Source organism: Ovis aries, chromosome 26, assembly GCF_016772045.2.
Source record: "Ovis aries strain OAR_USU_Benz2616 breed Rambouillet chromosome 26, ARS-UI_Ramb_v3.0, whole genome shotgun sequence".
Lineage (NCBI taxonomy): Eukaryota > Metazoa > Chordata > Mammalia > Artiodactyla > Bovidae > Ovis > Ovis aries.
The window spans coordinates 33,696,733-33,718,630 of NC_056079.1; the positions used below are offsets into that span (position 1 = coordinate 33,696,733).

The following is a 21,898-nucleotide window of genomic DNA, read 5'->3' on the forward strand; positions in this document are numbered from 1 at the left end:
GTAAAAAATCCACCTGCAATGTGAGAGAGCTGGGTTCAGTCCCACGGTTGGGAAGATCCCCTGGAGGAGGGCATAGACACCCACTCCAGTATTCCTGCCTGGAGAATCCCCATGGACAGAGCAGCCTGGTGGGCTGCAGTCCATGGGGTCACAAAGAGATGGACAGGACTGAGTGACTAAGCACATAGGTCACATGTGAGAAAGTAAGTGTGACATTAGATTACAAAAAATACTGAGAGATGCATGCAGCAGGGGCATTGGATTCTATATTTCAATCTGGGATCAGTGACCACAATTTATAAATAACTATTACTAATTATTTTGATAGCACAGATTTCATAAACAAAATATACAAAGCTTGTTTTCACATAAACTATGTATGTAAAGCATATAAAAATGAAGCATCTTACACAGCTGCTGGGTTCATTATGCAGACCTCTCCTGGGCAATGGCATTTGTTAATGTCATCATAAGGTATTCCCATACTAAGGCTCAATAACTGAGCTATAATAACGGCAAGTGATTCCAGGCTTATGGTGTTGGAGTGCTGGGGAAAAAAAACACACACACACACTTATACATTCACATATATGATGTATAATATAATTATTAGAAACGATCACATGATGACATGCAATTGAGACATCAAATATGTCAATCACAGAAGGTATCATTATCAATATAAGGGAAAATATAAAAAGCAAAGTGTAAAATTTTACCAAAATGCAAATGTATAGTTCATTTGATGGCATCAGGCCAAGAAAATATTTGTAGCAATAACTTGTTATTCATATATAACAATAGGGCAATGTTTTACTTTTATTCATTTATTTTTAAAATTTTTATTTTTATGCATGTACACCCATGGTGGATTCATGTCAATGTATGGCAAAACAAATACAGTATTGTAAAGTAAAATAAAGTAAAAATGTTTTACTTTTAAAAGAAAGTCAAAAAAGATACCGATTTATATACACACAATGCCAGTTATAAATGAGTGTTTGTTTATAATTTATTGATATAATATTTTATATGATGTTTCACACATTTTCAAAAATCATAAATTAACCCTTATATTAATTTAGATTATAGTAATAATGACTCTTACTTTTTCTTTGCTTTTTTCCATTTTTTTTAAAGAATAGCAAGTAAAAGCAGAAAAGAAAAGAGAAAAAAGCAAGAGTCATTTTTACCATAGTCTAAATTAGCAAGACAGTTTCAGAAAAATATCTTTTGCTTTTGCTTTATAGACTACACCAAAGCATTTGACTGTGTGGATAACAACAAACTGTGGAAAATTCTTAAAGAGGTGGGAATACCAGACTACCTGACCTGCCTTCTGAGAAATCTGTATGCAGGTCAAGAAGCATCAGTTAGAAATGGACATGGAACAACAGACTGGTTCCAAATTGGGAAAGGAGTATGTCAAGGCTGTATATTGTCACCCTGCTTATTTAACTCATATGCAGAGTACATCATGTGAAATGCCGGGATGGATGAAGCACAAGTTGGAAACAAGAGTGCCGGGAGAAATATCAATAACCTTAGATAGCAGATGACAGCATCCTTATGGCAGAAAGCAAAGAAGAAGAGCCTCTTGATGAAAGTGAAAGAGGAGAGAGAAAAAGTTGGCTTAAACCTCAACATTCAGAAAACTAAGATCATGGCATCTGGTCCCATCACTTCATGGCAGATAGATGGGGAAACAGCGGAAACAGTGAGAAACTTTATTTTCTTGGGCTCCAAAATCACTGCAAATGTGACCGCAGCTGTGAAATTAAAAGACGCTTACTCCTTGGAAGAAAAATTATGACCAACCTAGACAGCATATTAAAAAGAGAGTTTGCCAACAAAAGTCCATCTAGTCAAAGCTATAGTTTTCCCAATAGTCATGTATGGTTGTGAGAGTTGGACCATAAAGAAATTTGAGAGCTGAAGAATTTATGCTTTTGAACTGTGGTGTTGGAGTAAACTCTTGAGAGCCCCTTGGACTGTCAGGGGATCTAACCAGTTAATCCTACAGTATATCAGTCCTGAATATTCATCGGGAGGACTGATGTTGAAGCTGAAACTCCAATACTTTGGCCATCTGATGTGAAGAACTTACTCATTGGAAAAGATCCTGATGTTGGAAAAGGTTAAAGGCAGGAGGAGAAGGGGGCAACAGAGGATGAGATGGTGGGATGGCATCACTGACTTGATGGACATGAGTTTGAGCAAGTTCTGGGAGCTGGTGATGGACAGGGATGCCTGGCATGCTTCAGTCCATGGGGTCACAAAGAGTCAGACATGACTGAGCAACTGAACTGAATAATGACTGAAAATAAGAATACTGACCTTCCACAGTTTTTAAAATTTATTTTAAAAATAAAACAAGGGAGAGAGGGAGAGAGGTCCAGGGAACAGGAGGAGAGAAGAGGAGGAGGAATGATTGATGCTGTGGGGAAGAAAATGAAGGATTCTGCTAAATTTCAAGGATATAAATAATAGGATATTATAAAAATTCAATGATAGGACAGTTTTATTAGCATAGTTTTCAGACTTTCTAGGTTTCAGGATAATGTAGAAAATGCCTGTAATTTCTCAATCAGTATATCTTACAATTGTTTCTTTTTCTCTTGTTCCCCTTTAGCATCTATAGCTCAGTAAGAGGGAAATAACAACATCCAAACCATCTCACTTTAGTTATTTGTGTGCGTGTGTTCATCATTCAGTGATGTCTGACTCTTGACGACCCCATGGACTGTGGCCCACGAAGCTCCTCTGTCCATGGGATTCTCCAGGCAAGAATACTGCAGTGGGTTGCCGTTCCCTTCTCCAAGTTATTTGTATAAAAATCCCAATATGCAATTACTCTTTTATTCCTTATCTTCTGATTAGTGCATATGTTCTGGTCTCTCCTTTCCTTGTATGATAGATTCAAAGACATGGTTTCACATTTGAGATGACATTTCATTATATTTCTTTTCTGACAATTTTACTTATATTAGTCAGCTTGTGCTGCCCTCAGGAACATTATAGACTAAGTATCTTCCTAAAGTTGCTCAAGATGCCAGTGGGTTTAGTTTCTTGTAAGGTCTCTCTCCTGGTTTCTGGAAGGCTGTCTCCTTCTCTTCCCACAAAGACACCAATCCTATTGGATTAGGTGCACAGGCTTATGACCTCCTTTAACCTTCAGTTCAGTTCAGTTCAGTTGCTCAGTCGTGTCCGACTCTTTGTGACCCCATGAATCGCAGCACGCCAGGCCTCCCTGTCCATCAACAACTCCCGGAGTTCACTCAGACTCACGTCCATCGAGTCAGTGATGCCATCCAGCCATCTCATCCTCTGTCGTCCCCTTCTCCTCCTGCCCCCAGTCCCTCCCAGCATCAGAGTCTTTTCCAATGAGTCAACTCTTTGCATGAGGTGGCCAAAGCACTGGAGTTTCAGCTTTAACATCATTCCTTCCAAAGAAATCCCAGGGCTGATCTCCTTTAGAATGGACTGATTGAATCTCCTTGCAGTCCAAGGGACTCTCAAGAGTCTTCTCCAACACGATAGTTCAAAAAGCCCCTTAAAGCCTCCTTCTCCAAATATAGCCGCATTGGGGGTTAGGGTTTTGGTATATAAATTTTAGGGAGACACAGTCTATAACAGAGTAGTATGAAAACCCTGAAACCTATACAGACTGGAGTATAAGAATTTTCTAAAGGATACTGTTATGATTAATTCTATTGTAAAATAAACAGAAATAAATTCATAGAAAAAGAAAAATTATATTTAGCATTGGATTTTAAAAAATACTTTTTAGAAAAGATTTACAACTAAGCAGACTTGTTTCTTTTAGTGCATAATATCTGCTTAGGGCAATAGTTTTCAGATAAGAACAGCATCTGGGTAATATTCCACTGTGCGTATGTACCACAACTTTCCTATCAATAGGTTGCTTCCACATCGTAGCTATTGTTAATAGTGCTGCAATGAATATTGGGGTACATGTGTCCTTTTCAATTCTGGTTTCCTCAGGGTATATGCCCAGTAGTGGGACTGGGGTGGATGGACTTTGGTTCTATTATACAGAATGAAGTAAGTCAGAAAGAGAAAGACAATTACCATATATTAACGCATATATATGGAATCTAGGAAAATGGTTCTGATGATCCTATGTGCAGAGCAGCAAAGGAGACACAGACATAAAGAACAGACTTTTGGACTCAGTGGGAGCAGGAGAGGGTGGGATGACTTGAGAGAATAGCTTTGAAATATATACATTACCATATGTAAAATAGAAAACCAGTGTGAGTTTGATTGGAGAAAAAGGGGATGACAGAGGATGAGATGGTTGGATGGCATCACCGACTTGATGGACATGAGTTTGAGCAAGCTCTGGGAGTTGGTGTTGGACAGGGAAGCCTGGCGTGCTACAGTGCATGGGGTTGCAAAGAGTTGGACATGACTGAGTGACTGAACTGAACTGAACCGTGAGTTTGATGTATGAAGCAGGACACCCAAAGCTGGTGCTCTGTGACAACCTGGAGGGGTAGAGTGGGGAGGGAGGTGGATGGGGGTTCAGGAGGGAGGGAACACAAGTATACCTATGGCTAATGCTTATTGCTATATGGCAGAACTAACACAATATTATAAAGTAACTATCCTCCAGCTAAAATATTAAAAAAAGAACAGCACCTGACATCTGTTATATAGCCTTGTTTGTGGCCTCTTTTGCCCAATATACATGTTTTGAGACTCAACAATGGTAAATATAACAATACTTCTTTTTATTGCTTATAGTATATGAAGCATTATATGAAGCAATAAAAAACATATTTATCAATATCATGGATAACCAATATTGTGAAGATGTCAATCTCCCTCAAATCGACCTAAATTTTTTCTTGAAATTGACAAGCTGATTTTAAAAGAGAAAGTTAGCCAACCTAGAAAAGCTAAATCAGTCTGAAGAGGCAGTAGTAGGGTTCACACTATCATTTTTTATAATTTGCCATAAAACTACAGCAACTTTTATTTATATTGAGACAAGGAGATACTGGAGAAAGGAAAGACATATAGCTGTCTATGTATCATCTATTCATCATCTCTATCATGCACATATCTTTTAATGTTTAAGTATATATTTATACTTAAGTACTAGCCATTGTATTAATCAGACTTCTTTTGAGAAATAAAACCAATAGCATATATATAATAATGAATATCATATATGAAGGGGTTTATAATAAGGAATTGGTTCAGACAAATATAAAGACTGGCAGTCCAAACCTTCAGAGTGAGCTGGAAGCCTGGAGACATAGGAGAGCTGATAGCGCAGGTGAAACCTGAAGGCACTCTGCTGATGAATTTCTTCTTGCTTGAAGGGGATGGTCTTTTTGTTCTATTCAGGCCTTCAACTCATTGGATGAGGCAAGGTGCTTTACTCAGATTTCACTGATTTCAATATTAATCTAATCAAACCTCTCCAAAGTGACATATAAAGTTAAGCACCACAAAAATCTCTCAAACTAGAGGTTGAGGTTCCAAATGTAACTTTTCTTTTGCCTTTCCACTTCCCCTCTGCCTCCAAGGCCAGCTGCACCACTTCCCTCTACCTAGTTTTTAAAGAAAAGTCTTAAGAATAATCATAGATGTTTCCACCATTCATGGTATGTACCCAGTAAGTTAGCAAGCCCTATATGTTCTGCTTTCATGATATATACTAGATAAAAATTACTTTTCGCATATCCAAGAATAAGACACTAGCTAATATCTCAGATGACCATTATATCTACTACTGTGGGCAGGAATCCCTTAGAAGAAATGGAGTAGCCATCAGAGTCAATAAAAGAGTCCAAAATGCAGTACTTGGGTGCAAACTCAAAAATGACACAATGATCTCTCTTCGTTTCCAAGGCAAAGCATTCAATATCACGGTAATCCAAATCTATGCCCCGACCAGTAACGCTGAAGAAGCTGAAGTTAACAGTTCTATGAAGACCTACAAGACCTTCTAGAACTAGGGGACTGGAATGCAAAAGTAGGAAGTCAAGAAACACCTGGCATAACAGGCAAATTTGGCCTTGGAATACAGAATGAGGCAGGGCAAAGGCTAATTGAGTTCTGCCAAGAGAACGCACTGGTCATAGCAAACACCCTCTTCCAACAACACAAGAGAAGACTCTACACATGGACATCACCAGATGGTCAACACTGAAATCAGATTGATTATATTTTTTTGCAGCCAAAGATGGAGAAGCTTTATACAGTCAACAAAAACAAGACTGGGAGCTGACTGTGGCTCAGATCATGAACTCAAAATCACCAAATTCAGACTGAAATTGAAGAACGTGGAGAAAACCACTAGATCATTCAGGCATGACCTAAATCAAATCGCTTATGACTATATAGTGGAATTGAGAAATAGATTTATGGGACTAGATCAGAGTGCCTGATGAACTATAGATGGAGGTTCATGGCATTGTACAGGAGATAGGCATCAAGACCATCTCCAAGAACAAGAAATGGAAAAAAGCAAAATGTCTGTCTGAGGAGGCCTTACAAATAGCTGTGAAAAGAAGGGAAGCGAAAAGCAAAGGAGAAAGGAAAGATATGCCCATTTGAATGCAGAGTTCCAAAGAATAGCAAGGAGAGATAAGAAAGTCTTCCACAGTGATCAATGCAAACAAATAGAGGAAACAGTAGAATGGGAAAGACTACAGATTTCTTCAAGAAAATTAGAGATACCAAGGGAACATTTTATGCAAAGATGAGCTCAATAAAGGACAGAAATGGTAGGGACCTAACAGAAGCAGAAGATATTAAGAAGAGGTGGCAAGAATACACAGAAGAACTGTACAAGAAAGATCTTCATGACCCAGATAATTATGACGGTGTGATCACTCACCTAGAGCCAGACATTCTGGAATGTGAAGTCAAGAGGTCCTTAGGAAGCATCACTATGAACAAAGCCAGTGGAGGTGATGGAATTCCAGTTGAGCTATTTCAAATCCTGAAAGATGATGCTATGAAAGTGCTGCACTCAATATGCCAGCAAATTTGGAATACTCAGCAGTGGCCACAGGACTGGAAAAGGTCAGTTTTCATTCCAATCCCAAAGAAAGGCAATGCCAAAGAATGCTCAAATGACCATACATTTGCATTCATCTCACATGCTAGTAAAGTAATGCTCAAAATTCTCCAAGCCAGGCTTCAGCAATACATGAACCGTGAACTTCCAGATGTTCAAGCTGGTTTTAGAAAAGGCAGAGGAACCACAGATCAAATTGCCAACATCTGCTGGATCATCGAAAAAGTAAGAGAGTTCCAGAAGAACATCTATTTCTGCTTTATTGACTAGGCCAAAGCCTTTGACTGTTTGGATCACAGTAAACTGTGGAAAATTCTGAAAGATATGGGAATACCAGACCACCTGACCTGCCTCTTAGGATGTCCGTATGCAGGTCAGGAAGCAACAGTTAGAACTGGACATGGAACAACAGACTGGTTCCAAATAGAAAAAGGAGTACATCAAGGCTGTATATTGTCACCCTGCTTATTTAACTTATATGCAGAGTACACCATGAGAAATGCTGGGCTGGAAGAAGCACAAGCTGGAATCAAGATTGCCAGGAGAAATATCAATAACCATCAATATGCAGATGACACCACCCTTATGACAGAAAGTGAAGAAGAACTAAAGAACCTCTTGATGAAAGTGAAAGAGGAGAGTAAAAAAGTTGGCTTAAAGCTCAGCATTCAGAAAACTAAGATCATGGTATCTGGTCCCATCACTTCATGGGAAATAGATGGATAAACAGTGGAAACTGTCTCAGACTTAATATTTTTGGGCTCCAAAATCACTGCAGATGGTGATTGCAGCCGTGAAATTAAAAGACGCTTACTCCTTGGGACTTCCCTGGTGGCTTAGATGGTAAAGTGTCTCTCTACAGTGTGGGAGACCTGGGTTCAATCCCTGGGTTGGGCAGATCCCCTGGAGAAGGAAATGGCAATCCACTCCAGTACTATTGCCTGGAAAATCCCATGGACATAGGAGCCTAGTAGGCTACAGTCCATGGGGTCGCAAAGAGTCGGACACGACTGAGAAACTTCACTACTCCTTGGGAGGAAAGTTATGACCAACTTAGAGAGCATATTGAAAAGCAGAAACATCACTTTGCCAAGAAAGGTCCATCTAGTCCAGGGTATGGTTTTTCCAGTGGTCATGTATGGATGTGAGAGTTGCACTGTGAAGAAAGCTGAGCGCCGAAGAATTGATGCCTTTGAACTGTGATGCTGGAGAAGACTCTTGAGAGTCCCTTGGACTGCAAGGAGATCCAACCAGTCCATCCTAAAGATCAGTCCTGGGTGTTCATTGGAAGGACTGATGTTGAGGCTGAAACTCCAATACTTTGTCCACCTTATGCGAAGAGCTGACTCATTTGAAAAGACTCTGATGCTGGGAAAGATTGAGGATAGGAGGAGAAGGGGATGACAGAGGATGAGATAGATGGTTGGTTTGCATCACCAACTCAGTGGACATGGGTTTGAGTAGACTCCTGGAGTTGGTGATGGACGGGGGCCCTGGCATGCTGCGGTTCATGGGAGTCACAAAGCGTTGGACATACTGAACGACTGAACTGAGCTGACTAAATACCAGTCATTCAGAACTGTCTCCTTAGTCTACTTGCTGTGGATCTCCAGTCCTCACATTCACTTTTCTATATAACCAGAAAAATATTTCTCTGTGGCTTCAAAACTTCCAATGCCTTTTCATTGCAAAGAGGATAATATTCAAAACTATTTGCTAAGATCAATAAGGCTCTATGTGCTTATAGACGGCTCCTTCCTTTGACAATATTTTCACAATCATCTTTCCTGATATTCATTCCCACCTGAAAGCCTCGAATTTAATGATCATTCTCATGGGTTCTGATTTCCCATGACGGCTTTTGTCTTATCATTCATTCCTCTTCTTAAAACTCTTCTCTGGTTCAAAGTTTTTATTTCATGATCCCACCCAAAATAGCCTGCATTGAGTCCTTTCAATTTTTATTATATTATCCTGATATATCTTTTTTATTGCACACATGCTCAGTTGTGTCTGACTCTTTGTGACCGTGTGACTGTCTTCTGTCCATGCCATTTTCCAGGCAAAAATATTGGAGTGGGCTGCCATTTCTTGCTCCAGATATTACTAGGAAATGCAAATATAAGAATTAAATAACCAGTTCCCTCAAATTTGTTTTTCTAAAAGCATTTTCAAGGACTTAATATCCTTTTAGAATATCTCTGTTCTACCTGTCATCTCTTTCTTTGATTTCTGCTTTTGTCTTCACTGTTTCCTATGTTCCACATGTTTTAGAACAATGTTGTTTCCATCTTTCCACATATTTCTGGTTGGATAAATAGCTCACCGATTTTCAGCTTTATTTTTTGTCAAATTCACTAGATACTAATTTCCTTAACTATTCTGCCTGAAGACTCCCACTCCTCAAGGTTTAGCATGAATTACTTTATAGTAATGTCTTTAGACATTCACAACTTCCCATTATGACTCTCTTTACCAGTGCTTTCGACTGGAAGTCTATTATAAATATGAAAGTTTAATTTTATATTTCATTTTTCTTAGTACATGAATGTATTTTTCTTGTTGAAAATCATTTGATTATATATGTCGAGGTCTATATCTAGACTTCCTACTTTGTTATATTGATAAATTTATTTACACTGTAATATCTGAATTACCACAGTTTTATAATAAGTTTATATCTTAAAAATATCCTCAATTTCCAATCTTGCTTTATCTATTTCCTTTTTTTATGTTTATATGTATAAGATTTCAACATAAGCTTGTCAATTTTACCCCAAAAAGGTTGCTGAGATTTTCATTAGGATTGCACTGACATCACTACAATATTGAAAAAGAAAATTGAATTCTATGTGAAAGAGGAAACAATTCAACAGAGTAAGAAAAGATCTATATAAGCATACCAAAAACTATAGTAAAAAATTCTGCTACTAAAATGGGACATTTAGAAAAAAAATCATATGTTTAAATGGAGTTAATTTCCCTTCAAAAATAAAGATAGGATAAAAAAATACATCACTTAAAGTTTAGAAGATTAAAAATATTAGTACATGAGATTTTTTATGTTAAAAATGTCTATGATAACCTAGAACAAACATAATATCTAATAGTACAATATTGAGAGATTTTTCCTTGAGGAAATAATACAAAAGTGTCTACTATGAATTCAATTAAACATTGTTAACTTGAATTGCTCTCGGGATCCTAGGCAATTCAATAGGAGAACAAAACTAAAAATAAAAGATATACATATTGGTAAGAGAAAAGAGAATAAAATTGTTTTATTCACATATGGCAAAACTGGACACAAAATTTATCTCTAAAGCTATTAGAAGTAAATATATATATATATAATTTTATACATTTTTTTCAATATAACAGAAACTCATAAATTATACTTAAAATACAGTATTTACTGATATCATCAAACAATATAGTATTTACTGGGATGCTTAGGAATAAATCAAACAAAATATTTATAAAACTTTTACATGGAAAACTACACTGATGTTTATGCCTGTTTGCAATTATATCTATAGTGTATTGTAATCTAAACTTCATTTTCTCATGTTTACTTATTTAACTGAGGTATATTTTGTTATCTTATATTCACCTTCACTTTGTCTTATTAATGTATTTCTTTTTTTTTTTTACAATTTTTAAAAGCAACTTTATTGACATAAAATTCATATGCCAATGGAACATAGCCACTTAACATGTATAATGCAATAGTTTTAATATATTCACAGAACTATGCAAAATTCCCTAATAATTTTAGAATATATTAAAAGAAATATCCCCATGAGAAGTCACCCTCCATTCTCCTTTTCCCCGAGCTCTCTACTTTCTGTCTGTATACATTTGGCTATTTAACATATTTCTTATAAATGGATTCCTATATGATCTTTTTGGACTGTTTTCTTTTCCTTAGCATAATAGTTTCATCCATGCTGTAGCATGTGCTGCTGCTGCTGCTAAGTCTCTTCAGTCGTGTTTGACTCTGTGCGACCCCATAGATGGCAGCCCACCAGGCTCCCCTGTCCCTGGGATTCTCCAGGCAAGAACACTGGAGTGGGCTGCCATTTCCTTCTCCAATACTTTGTCTTATTAATGTATTTCTTATAAAGAACTAATATTTGAACTTAACTTTTTAAAAAATCCATCAGAGATTTACTTAATTGGTTTAATTCATCTACATTCACGATTGTCATTCTATTGCTAATTCACTTCAGTTGTGTCCGACTGTGTGACCCCATTATTTAAACCATTTAATTTGATTATTTTCTGGTCATTTTATTTTACATTATTGTTTTCATGCTTCTTCTTCCTTGACTGTATTTACATTTCTTCTACTAGACTATTATCTGGTATAGTTCTCTTCTTGGTTGTTTTTAAGACTAACTCCCATTTCATACACCCTTACTTCTTTCTAGAACATATCAATATCTTTCCTGTTTTCTTAAGAAGACAAGTCCTATCATATGCTTTCATTTCATTTTTATCTCCTCTTTACTCTGCCTGCCAATGCAGGAGACAAGGAGACAAGGATTTGATCCCTCTATTGGGAAGATCCTGTTGGGGTAGGAAATGGCAACCCACTCCAGTATTTTTGCCTGAGAAATCTCCTGGACAGAGGAGCCTGGCGGGCTCCAGTCTAAGGGGTCGCAAAGAGTCAGAAACAACGGAGTGACGGAGCACGCACAATCCTCTCCACTCTATCACAGAAGCTATGAGTTCTAGTTTTGTACAGACTTAACTTTTCTTTGCCATGCACCTCAATCCTAGCCCAGTTTCAGGTATTTTCCTTTCAGTTTTTGTTTAATTGCTTGGTCGTGTGGGACCCTTTTGCAACCCCATGGACTGTAGCTCACCACTGCTTCTCTATCCACGGGATTTCCCAGGCAAGAATACTGGAGTGGGTTGCCATTTCTTTCTCTGGGGGACCTTCCCAACCTCACCAGGGACCAAACCCATGTCCTCTGCATTGGCAGGTGGGTTCTTTACCACTGAGTCACCGGGGAAGCTCTCAATTTTCCTTTTAAGGTAACAATAACATTTAGCAACATTCACTCACTTTATGCATGCATATGTGTTAGTCACTCTGTCCAGCGCTTTGTGACCCCATGGAGTGTAGCCCTCCAGGCTCCTCTGTCCATGGGATTCTCCTGGCAAGAATACTGGAGTGGGTTTCCATTCCCTTCTCCAGTGGATCTTCCCCACCCAGGATCGAACCCGGGTCTCTCACATTGCAGGCAGATTCTTTACCATCTGAACCACTATGGAAGAAGTTTTCATAATCCTTGCGGCTTTTCATAAATAATTTATACAAATATGTTATGAGTGTTAGTCTTTTATTTACAAATTTTTTGAGGACTTATGTGACTGAAAATATTTTTATTGTTCCTTATGTTTGAATTAAAACATTTTTAAAAAATATGAATCTTGCCTTCAAAGTACTTTTAGCTCAATATTTTAAGAAAAAAGTCTTTTTGCATCCAGTGTGGCTTTTCACCCTATGGAATGTCTTCCTTGTTACACATTGTTATATTACTTTTTTCTTTTTAGAAACATAGCTTTTCTTTGATATTTTAATTCCATTATAGGTATGCATTTTTATCTCTTCTTTTTTGGCTTTCCATGTATCCTTTTCATCAGACAACCCACTTTCATCCCATACTGCCAGGGATCATGGGCCTACTGCAGGGGGACTTTGCTGGTGCAGGAATCTTGTTGATCTGGTAGTGGCTAGAGACAGTGTGTCATGACTATCATTTTGTGAAATTATCTCCATTTTTTTCTTCAAAAGTGTTCTTTTGACTTTAAAAATTTTATCTCCGTTGCTTCAGTCATCCATGCCTTTTAATGTTGTCTGTAACTTCTCCAGTGTCTTCTGAGAGAGGTACCAGTTCTGACTTCCCAATTTGATAATTTATCTTCATATGTACTTTTCATGCAATTTATTATGGCTATTTTCTTGTTCACATTTAATGTTTCCAACGAGTCTGCATCTTTGATACTGAACACTTTGTTTTGTTTAAAGTTCCTTGCCTACAGCTACTCATAGTTCTGCCTCACATTGTCAGTGTTGTATAGTGTGCTTTTATTCTGAGAAAGTTTAACACTTGGGATCTGTATAGTCCACAAACTGAAGTCAACAGATGACGTGTCTGGTAGCATGTAATGTATGTAACTTGTGCTGCCAAGAGCTAATTTGTGTCCATCCTTGTGAGTGAACTTGTGTTAGGATAGATGAGCAGAGGAACCCAAGGGCAAAGAGCTGCAGACATCAAAAATTTTCTGCTAATTATATTTACTTGCTTTTACTCATCCCAGAACTACCTGGATTGGTTTCACCCATAAGCTTTTAGGAAGAAGCAGCATAGAAAAAATTTGGTTCTTAGAATTTATTCCACAACTCTGGGGGTTAAGCAGGGGAGAGGGTGGTGGGTGTTTAAGTATTAGAGAACACGAGCTTTGACTATTTTCTTCAGTATCGCATTTTTGTGAATATCAGCTGTTGTTAATTTTTCCAGCGAAGGGTTAGGCAGTGATTACCCCAGTGAAGTGTGGAAAATAAGAAACAAGAATACTAGAAGAGTTCTCTGATTGCTCCTTTCAGTACAGAGACCAGTAAACAAGGAGATATCCTTCCACTTGGTAGCTAAACCGGTTGCATTGGAAAGTCTTAAGATTTTTCAGAGTTGCCTATGACTGGGTAAATGAAGCAAATTCTAGCTTTTGAGACTAGATAATCATTTGCTGTAAAAGATAAGCCATCTTTTCATGAATTATGAATTTAAGGTATGAAATTTATTTCTCCATTTCATTGATTCTTATATCTTCACTTATTTACTGAAAGAAGTGCATGATGCATTGCCTTTCTAAAACTCCAGATGACTGTGTACAAACAAACAAAAAATTTAAAAAGGCAAGTTTGGTATGTCAGGAATAATCAAAGTATTATGCAATAGAAGCAAAAACATGCCAATATTAAGCACATCAAGATTTTCTACTAGAAGTGCTAATTAGTGCATTTGATGATGTTATTATTCTTCACCCATATCCCAGGAAGCATTTTGAGGCAATTGATAGTTACAGGAGTTTAATTTTAACCCAGTTCATAATTAAATTAGCTAAACATTGGAGAAAAGCTCAAAATTAAAATTATTTATATAAAATTAATTGATATTAAAATTATTAAATATTGAGTAAATGAAAAAATTATGAGCATCTTATAAAACTATAAAATAGATCACTACCCTAACTTTCTAAAGAGGATAATTTGAACTCATTAGAGGAAAATTTTAAAAGTTATATATATATATTAAGTTAAATGAGGACTTTTAATAGTTCACACATTTTTGTCAGCAGCAGGAAAAGATCCCTAGAATCATTATGCAAATTTTAATATCAGTTCAGTTCAGTGCAGTTGTTCAGTCATGTCCGACTCTTTGCAACCCCATAGACTGCAGCACTGCAGGCTTCCCTGTCCATCACCAACTCCTGGAGTTTACTCAAACTCAAGTCCATCAAGTTGGTGATGCCATCCAGCCACTGCATCCTCTGTCATCCCCTCCTCCTCCTGTTTCAGTCTTTCCCAGGATCAGGGTCTTTTCAAAGAGTCAGCTCTTCACATCAGGTGGCCAAAGTATTGGAGTTTCAGCTTCAACATTAAGTCCTTCCAATGGATATTCAGGACTGATTTCCTTTAGGATGGACTGGTTGGATCTCCTTGCCATCCAAGGGACTCTCAAGAGTCTTCTCCAACACCACAGTTCAAAAGCATCAATTCTTCAGCCCTGAGCTTTCTTTATAGTCCAACACTCACATCCATATATGACTACTGAAAACACCATAGCCTTAACTAGATGGACTTTGGTTGGCAAACTCTTCTTTTTAATATGCTGTCTAGGTTGGTCATAACTTTTCCTCTAAGGAGTAAGTGTCTTTTAACTTCATGGCTTCAGTAACATCTGCAGTGATTTTGGAGCCCAAGAAAATAAAGTTTCTCACTGTTTCCACTGTTTCCCCATCTATTCGCCATGAAGTGATGGGACTAGATGCCATGATCTTAGTTTTCTGAAGGTTGAACTTTCAGCCAACTTTTTCACTCTCTTCTTTCACTTTCATCAAGAGGCTCTTCTTTGCTTTCTGCCATAAGGGTGGTGTCATCTGCATATCTGAGGTTATTTATATTTCTCCTGGCAATCTTGATTCCAGCTTGTGCTTCATCCAGTCCAGCATTTCTCATGATGTACTCTGCATAAAAGTTAAATAAGCAGGGTGACAATATAAAGCCTTGATGTACTCCTTTTCCTATTTGGAACCAGTCTGTTGTTCCATGCCCAGTTCTAACTGTTGCTTCCTGACCTGCACACAGGTTTCTCAAGAGGCATGTCAGGTGGTCTGGTATTCCCATCTCCTTCAGAATTTTCCACAGTTTCTTGTGATCCACACAGTCAAAGGCTTTGGCATAGTCAATAAAGCAGAAATAAAAGTTTTTCTGGAACTCTCTTGCTTTTTCAGTGATCCAATGGATGTTGGCAATTTGATCTCTGGTTCTTCTGCCTTTTCTAAAACCAGCTTGAACATCTGGAAGTTCACGGTTCATGTATACTTAGCCATAATAAACTATAGAAAGTTAATTGCATATTAATCTAAATAGCATCTCATTTATACATCTTAGCCAAGTAAATTAAATCATACCATACCAGAGCAACACCTCCTCCATAGTGTTTATCACACATCCTCCCTTGAAAGGTTGCACCAATATAATTTGATTTTTCTCTGTAACTTAAGTTTAAAAAAGCATGATCATATAACTTTGCAAAATTAAGCACAATTAATATTAAATTTAACTAGTACTTTGTTGTTTTGTATACTCAAATAACAATTTCAGATATTTCCACTTAATGCTAGGATAAGAAAGCATAGAAATGGATGATACATGTCTGCTTATTTTTAAAATAGTAATATAGATTAAAAATAATAAAAAGTGAATTATCATATTAATTTTTAGACAATAATGAAGATTCTTTTTTATTTTAAAAATTTACTTATTCTTAAAAAGTAAACATAATAAAAAAATAAAATTCCTTAAAACTAGAAAGCTAAGATAATTTAGTTGACAAATGGGCAGAGTAAGCTTCTGGGTTGAAACCTCCTCTTAATCAGATATAATTAGCCTGGTCTAACCATGCAAAGGTATGTGTATTTGGGGAAGAAAAATAATATAAAAGGTTAAAATTTTATAATTATATATATGATTTTTACATAATATGATAATATATAATACATATGGGTCCTGAATATTGATAAGATTAAAAACAAAGAGATTATTAAATAGAAATGTAGGCTTGTATTTTTAAAAATGTGGTTGATTGTGAATATAGTACATTAGAGATATTGAAATGTACAATAGTGTTTCCACTTCATCATTATTTGCTTTTGTTTTATAGAAACAAAGCATAAAAAGAAGGCTACATCTCTAAATTCATAGAATACATTTCTTCAAATAGATATTGCTAATATTTTACATTTAGTTAAGTGTTAGTTACTCAGTTGTGTCCAACTCTTTGTGACCCCATGGACTGTAGCCCACCTGGTTTCTCTGCCCATGGTATTTTCCAGGCAAAAATACTGAAGTGAGTTGCCATTTCCTACTCCAGGGGATCTTCCCAACCCCAGGACTGAACTCGCGTCTCTTGAGTCTCCTGCATTGGCAGGCAGTTTCTTTACCACTAGTGCTACCACTTAGGCACATTTAACGATATGTTATATACTCAGTGTAAGAAGACATACTTTAATAAGGTTGAAGTGAGTTTTAACTATCAGCCAATATACAGAGTAATTGATATTAGTAATTCTGCTATAAAACGTATGTTGTGAAAAATACTATTCACAGGATATTGTATATAAAGAAATGACAAGATATTTTTTCCTTAACAGCCTGTCAGAAATTAGGTCAAATTACATATGCTTTCTAATGTGCAAGATTTAGTAATGACAAGATATACTTACACAAGTAAAAACGCCACATCATGTGGACGTAGAACAAGATAAGATCGTTTCCATTTTAAAAATCTGTGTAATAATTCATTAGCATCTCCAGTTACTGGAATTTTATTTTCATCTATCCAAAGCTCTAATGAAGATAGAATTACTGTAATATTAAATGAAGTAAAAATCTAAAATAGGAGACATAAAGAAAATATGTTCAAACTATATGGCTTAAATAAATTTTGGAATTTATCTGCAAAAATAAACACTATACATGACATACACATTAAAAATATAAACTGCAAATCTGGATTGGATCTTATAAATTCTATTAGTGAGTAATAAATATCACAAATAAAACAAGTAATAAGGAACACTTTGATTTGCTTGTACTTAATTAAGCCAGGCCAATGTCAAGTGCTTTACCTAATTTAATCCTTACAAAACCCTAAGTAGGTATTTTTAATTATTTATTACTGCAATTAAAGAGCTAGAAAACTTAAAATGGTTATATATTTTTCCTCTTTCACACAACATGTGTATTCAGGCAGGTTCATTAAAAAACAAACAAACAAACAAAAAAAAACAACAAAACCAAAAAACCAAACTCTGAAAACTGTTTAGGTAACACAAGCAAATGCATAAGTAAACACTTACAGCATTGGTCAATCCAGTCAACTGGAAAATCTTTTGAATGACAATAGTCGTATCAGCACCCATATGATTATACTGAAAAAGATAACTTGCATTTTAGATCTAAATATATACATATATATTTCTTACTATCTAATGATGGTTATTATACTTAAATTGTAAAAGTATGAGTTAAGAAATTTTTTAAATTACCAATTTATTAGTTTTTAAACATTATCTGTTATTATAGATTGCATGATATATATTAAGTGTGAAAATGAAAAACAACAAAAACAGATGTTCATTGGTGTTCACTGGAAGGACTGATGCTAAAGCTGAAACTCCAATACCTTGGCCACCTCATGGGAAGAGTTGACTCACTGGAAAAGACCCTTATGGTGGGAAGGATTGGGAGCAGGAGGAGAAGGAGACGACAGAGGATGAGATGGCTGGATGGCATCACTGACTCGATGGACATGAGTTTGAGTGAACTCCGATAGCTGGCGATGGACAGGGAGGCCTGGCTGTGATTCATGGGGTCTCAAAGAGTCGTACATGACTGAGCAACTGAACTGAACTGAAACATTATCTATTATTATAGATAACATGATATATATTAGTGTGAAAATGAAAAACAAGCAAAAAAGACACTACAAGCTTTCACAAAAAGAAGAAAACTTTCTAAACTCACTTATGAGGCCAGCATTATCCTAATATCAAAACCAATCAAAAATAGCATGCATAAAAGAAAATTATAGGCCAAATTCCTAATGAATATAGGTGGAGAAATCCTCAAGAGAATATTGGCAACATGAATTCAACAACACACTGAAAGGATCATACACCATGATCCAGTGAGATATATTCCAGGGATCCAAGAATAGTTCAATCTATCTGAATCAATCAGTGTGATACACCCCGTTAACAAAATGAAGAAGAAAAAAAATCATATGATCATCTCAATAGATGCAGAAAAAGCACTTAATAAATTTCAATCTTCTTTCAGGATAAAAATTCACCAAAGTGAATATAGAGAGAATACGCCACAACATAATAAAGGCCATGATCAACATCACACTCAGCAGTGTAAAGTTGGAAACTTTCCCAATAAGACCAGAAACAAGAGAAGGATACCTATAGTTGCCACTTTTATCTAGCATAGTATTGGAAGCCTCAGTCAGAGCAATTAGGCAAGAAAAACAACTAAAAGATAGTCAAACTGGGAAAGAAAGAAATGAAACTGTCACTATTTGCAGGTGACATAAATAGAAAACCCTAAAATGAAAGTGTTAGTTGCTCAGTTGTGTCCAACTCTTTTGGACTGTAGCCCACCAGGCTCCTGTCTATAAAATTCTCTGGGCACGAATACTGGATTGGGTAGCCATTTCCTTCTCCAGGGGTTCTTTCCAACCCAGGGATCAAAGCTGGGTTTCCTGCATTGCAGGCAGATTCTTTATCATCTGAGCCACTAGGGAAGCCCATTAACTGTTGGAACTAGAAAGAAATTCACTAAAGTTGCAAGACACAAAACCAGTTTACAAAAATCGGTTATATTATCTCTCAACAATAATAAGCTATCAGAAAGCAAAACTGAAAAAACAATACCATTTACAATTGCATCAGAAGAATAAAATACATAGGAATAAATTTAACCAAGGAAATGAAAGATCTTTTCACTGAAAACTATATAAAGACATTGATTAAAGAAACCGAAGAAGGGAGAGAACAAGGAGACGGAGGAGTAGGTGGACCTGGAGTACATCTCTCTCCACAGATACATCAAGAATACACCGTCAGACACAGAAATACCTGCAGAACACCAGCTGAGAGTGGACAAGAGTACCTGACCAGTGGAAAGGAATTTATAGAACCACGCAAAATTTGGTAGGATGAAGGAACTAGGGAGAAAAATAGGAGTGTTACTAGGACTGGACCTGCCCTCAGTGGTTGGGGAAAGTGAAGCAGGGGTCCAATCCCAACATCGGGGCAATTGTCTGAGTCAGAAGAGAAACATTTAAGGCTGATACTGAAACAACTGAACTGTGGCACCTAAATGGAATGAGAATCAAGACAGTGCTTGCCACAGCCATACATACCTGGGACAGGGATGTAGGTTCCCTAGAAGGCGCAGTGAGTGGGAATTTGAGTTTAAAGACTGTGGAGCAATCCCAGGGCGAGGGGTGCTGTTGACTGTGGAGAGACGGATCAAGAGGATGTGAGAGAGGAGACTGTGGTGGGAAAAGCCTGTGGAGGAAAGCCAGGCAGCCATGGAAGCAAGGCAATATGGCTGTCACATGGAGGGAGTGGAGCCATCACCATACCCTCTCTCTGCACATGCCTGCATCAGCAGCTGAACAATAGAGAGGCTGGCCCTCATACACCTGACACACTGAACTACAGAGTAGGACCCCACCCAGGGTGCTCCTTTAAGTGACTGATGTGCAAGACTACACAGTAGGGCTCCAGCCAGCGTGGGCGGGGGGGGGGGGTGCCCTCTATGTGCCTAATGGGTTGAACAACAGAGATGGACCCCAGGGAAGTGCTTGAACAGTCAGAGATGCAGAGAAACACTGGCTACAGGGGTCTTCTGATCGCCAGCTACAAGAAACTTGAAGAAAGACTCTGATAGGGTCATAACTCCTGTGGCGGAGGCAGTCTGTGCCCCTGCACACTTGGCACCTAGGGTCCCTGAAAGCCAAGCAGCTGCACCACCTTCATTATCAACCCTCACTGGGGCAAAGCTGCCACAGGCATAAAGTCTTGCATCTATCACGCAGGGTCGCTTCGGACATGTTCAACTCCTTGTGACTTTGTGGACTGTGGTCTGCCAGCCTTCTCTGCCAGGGGAGTTCTCCAGGGAAGAATACTGGAGTTTATTGGCCAATACTGGTTGTCATACCCTTTAGAGCACTATATTTAATGCTGCCCTGGCTGCCAATTTTTTTGGCACTATGAAATCTAATTAAGCTTTTGAGCTTCTTTTTTTCTCTTTTCTCAGTCACATTTAAAAAAAATTGTTGTTATAAACTCCTGCCTCTATGTTGTGCTTTTGTAGTTCTATGGAGTTTTCCTTTTTTTTCTCTCCTTTTAAAATTTTAATTTCTTTAAAACCTATTATTAGTTTTTCTACATTTATACCTTTGTTTGCTTTTCCTACTGTTCTCTTCCCCTTGCAGTTAATCTTTAATGTATATAAATTTTCTTTATCTACCTCTATTTAACTTTGCATATCTATTCTTTCTTTCTTTCCTTTCCATTCAACATATTTATTAGCTTTGTCTTCATTGCTTTATTCCCCACCTGGCACCTTGCTTTAGTTCTGTCTTCCAGTTTATGCTTTAGCTAGTTTTATTCTTAACTGGTAGACATAATTTTTGGTTTCCTTTGTTTCCCAGGGAAATCTACTGTACTTTTGTCTAACTGTTTTGAATTTGCTTATGGTTGCATATGTATATATTTTGTTATTTAAATTAGTCTTTGCCTGATTTTGTAACTGCCATTTGTCTCAGGTTCATCTTTGGTTTCTCGTTTTTGAGTATTTGTTTTAACCTCACTTAATGCCATAACAAGCCACGTGTGGAATCTTCATTCCTGACCAGAGATCAAGCCCTGAGCCTTTGGAGTGGGAGCACTGACTTCAAGATCCTAGACTACTGTAGAACTCACTCTAGGGAGTATCAAATAGTGAGAACTCACACAAAGGAAACCACCTGAATATAAGACCCAGCATTACCCAACAAGCATTAGCATTTGTTTCTAAACAACAAACAAAACAAAAATACAAACCTAATTATCAGCAGATAGGATTATCACCTCACTCAACCTTGCCAAACAGAGGGTGGAGGGGGGGACCTCAGCACAAAACTCAGACCAAACTTAGGAGGGCAGAAACCAAAAGGAAAAATTCAACCTTGAAGCCTGGGAAGACGAGACCTCAAACACAAGAAGATTAAAAAAAAAATAATGAAAAGCAGAGAAATACTACACAAATGAAGGAACAAACTAGAAACACAGAAGTCCAAATAAATGAAGAGGAAATAAGCAAGCTCCCTGAAAAAGAATTCAGAATACTGATAGTAAAGATGATCAAAAGCCTTGAAAACAGAATGGAGAAAATGCAAGAATCCATTAACAAAGACCTGGAAGAATTAAAAAATAATCACACAAACAACACAATGACTGAAATTAAAAATACTCTAAAAAGAA

At 37.2% G+C, this 21,898-nt stretch overlaps 1 protein-coding gene across 1 annotated transcript in view; it reads right to left on the minus strand.

Moving 5' to 3' along the window:
* Positions 1-21,898, minus strand: part of LOC101120051 (disintegrin and metalloproteinase domain-containing protein 2) — a 127,263-nt gene that overhangs the window by 66,034 nt on the left and 39,331 nt on the right. The window contains exons 8-11 of the mRNA XM_027962643.1: positions 17,717-17,788; positions 17,081-17,247; positions 15,772-15,853; positions 411-547 (exon numbers count right to left, since the gene is read on the minus strand). Of these exons, the coding sequence (XP_027818444.1) occupies positions 411-547; positions 15,772-15,853; positions 17,081-17,247; positions 17,717-17,788 (458 nt within the window). The remainder of the gene's footprint in view (positions 1-410; positions 548-15,771; positions 15,854-17,080; positions 17,248-17,716; positions 17,789-21,898) is intronic.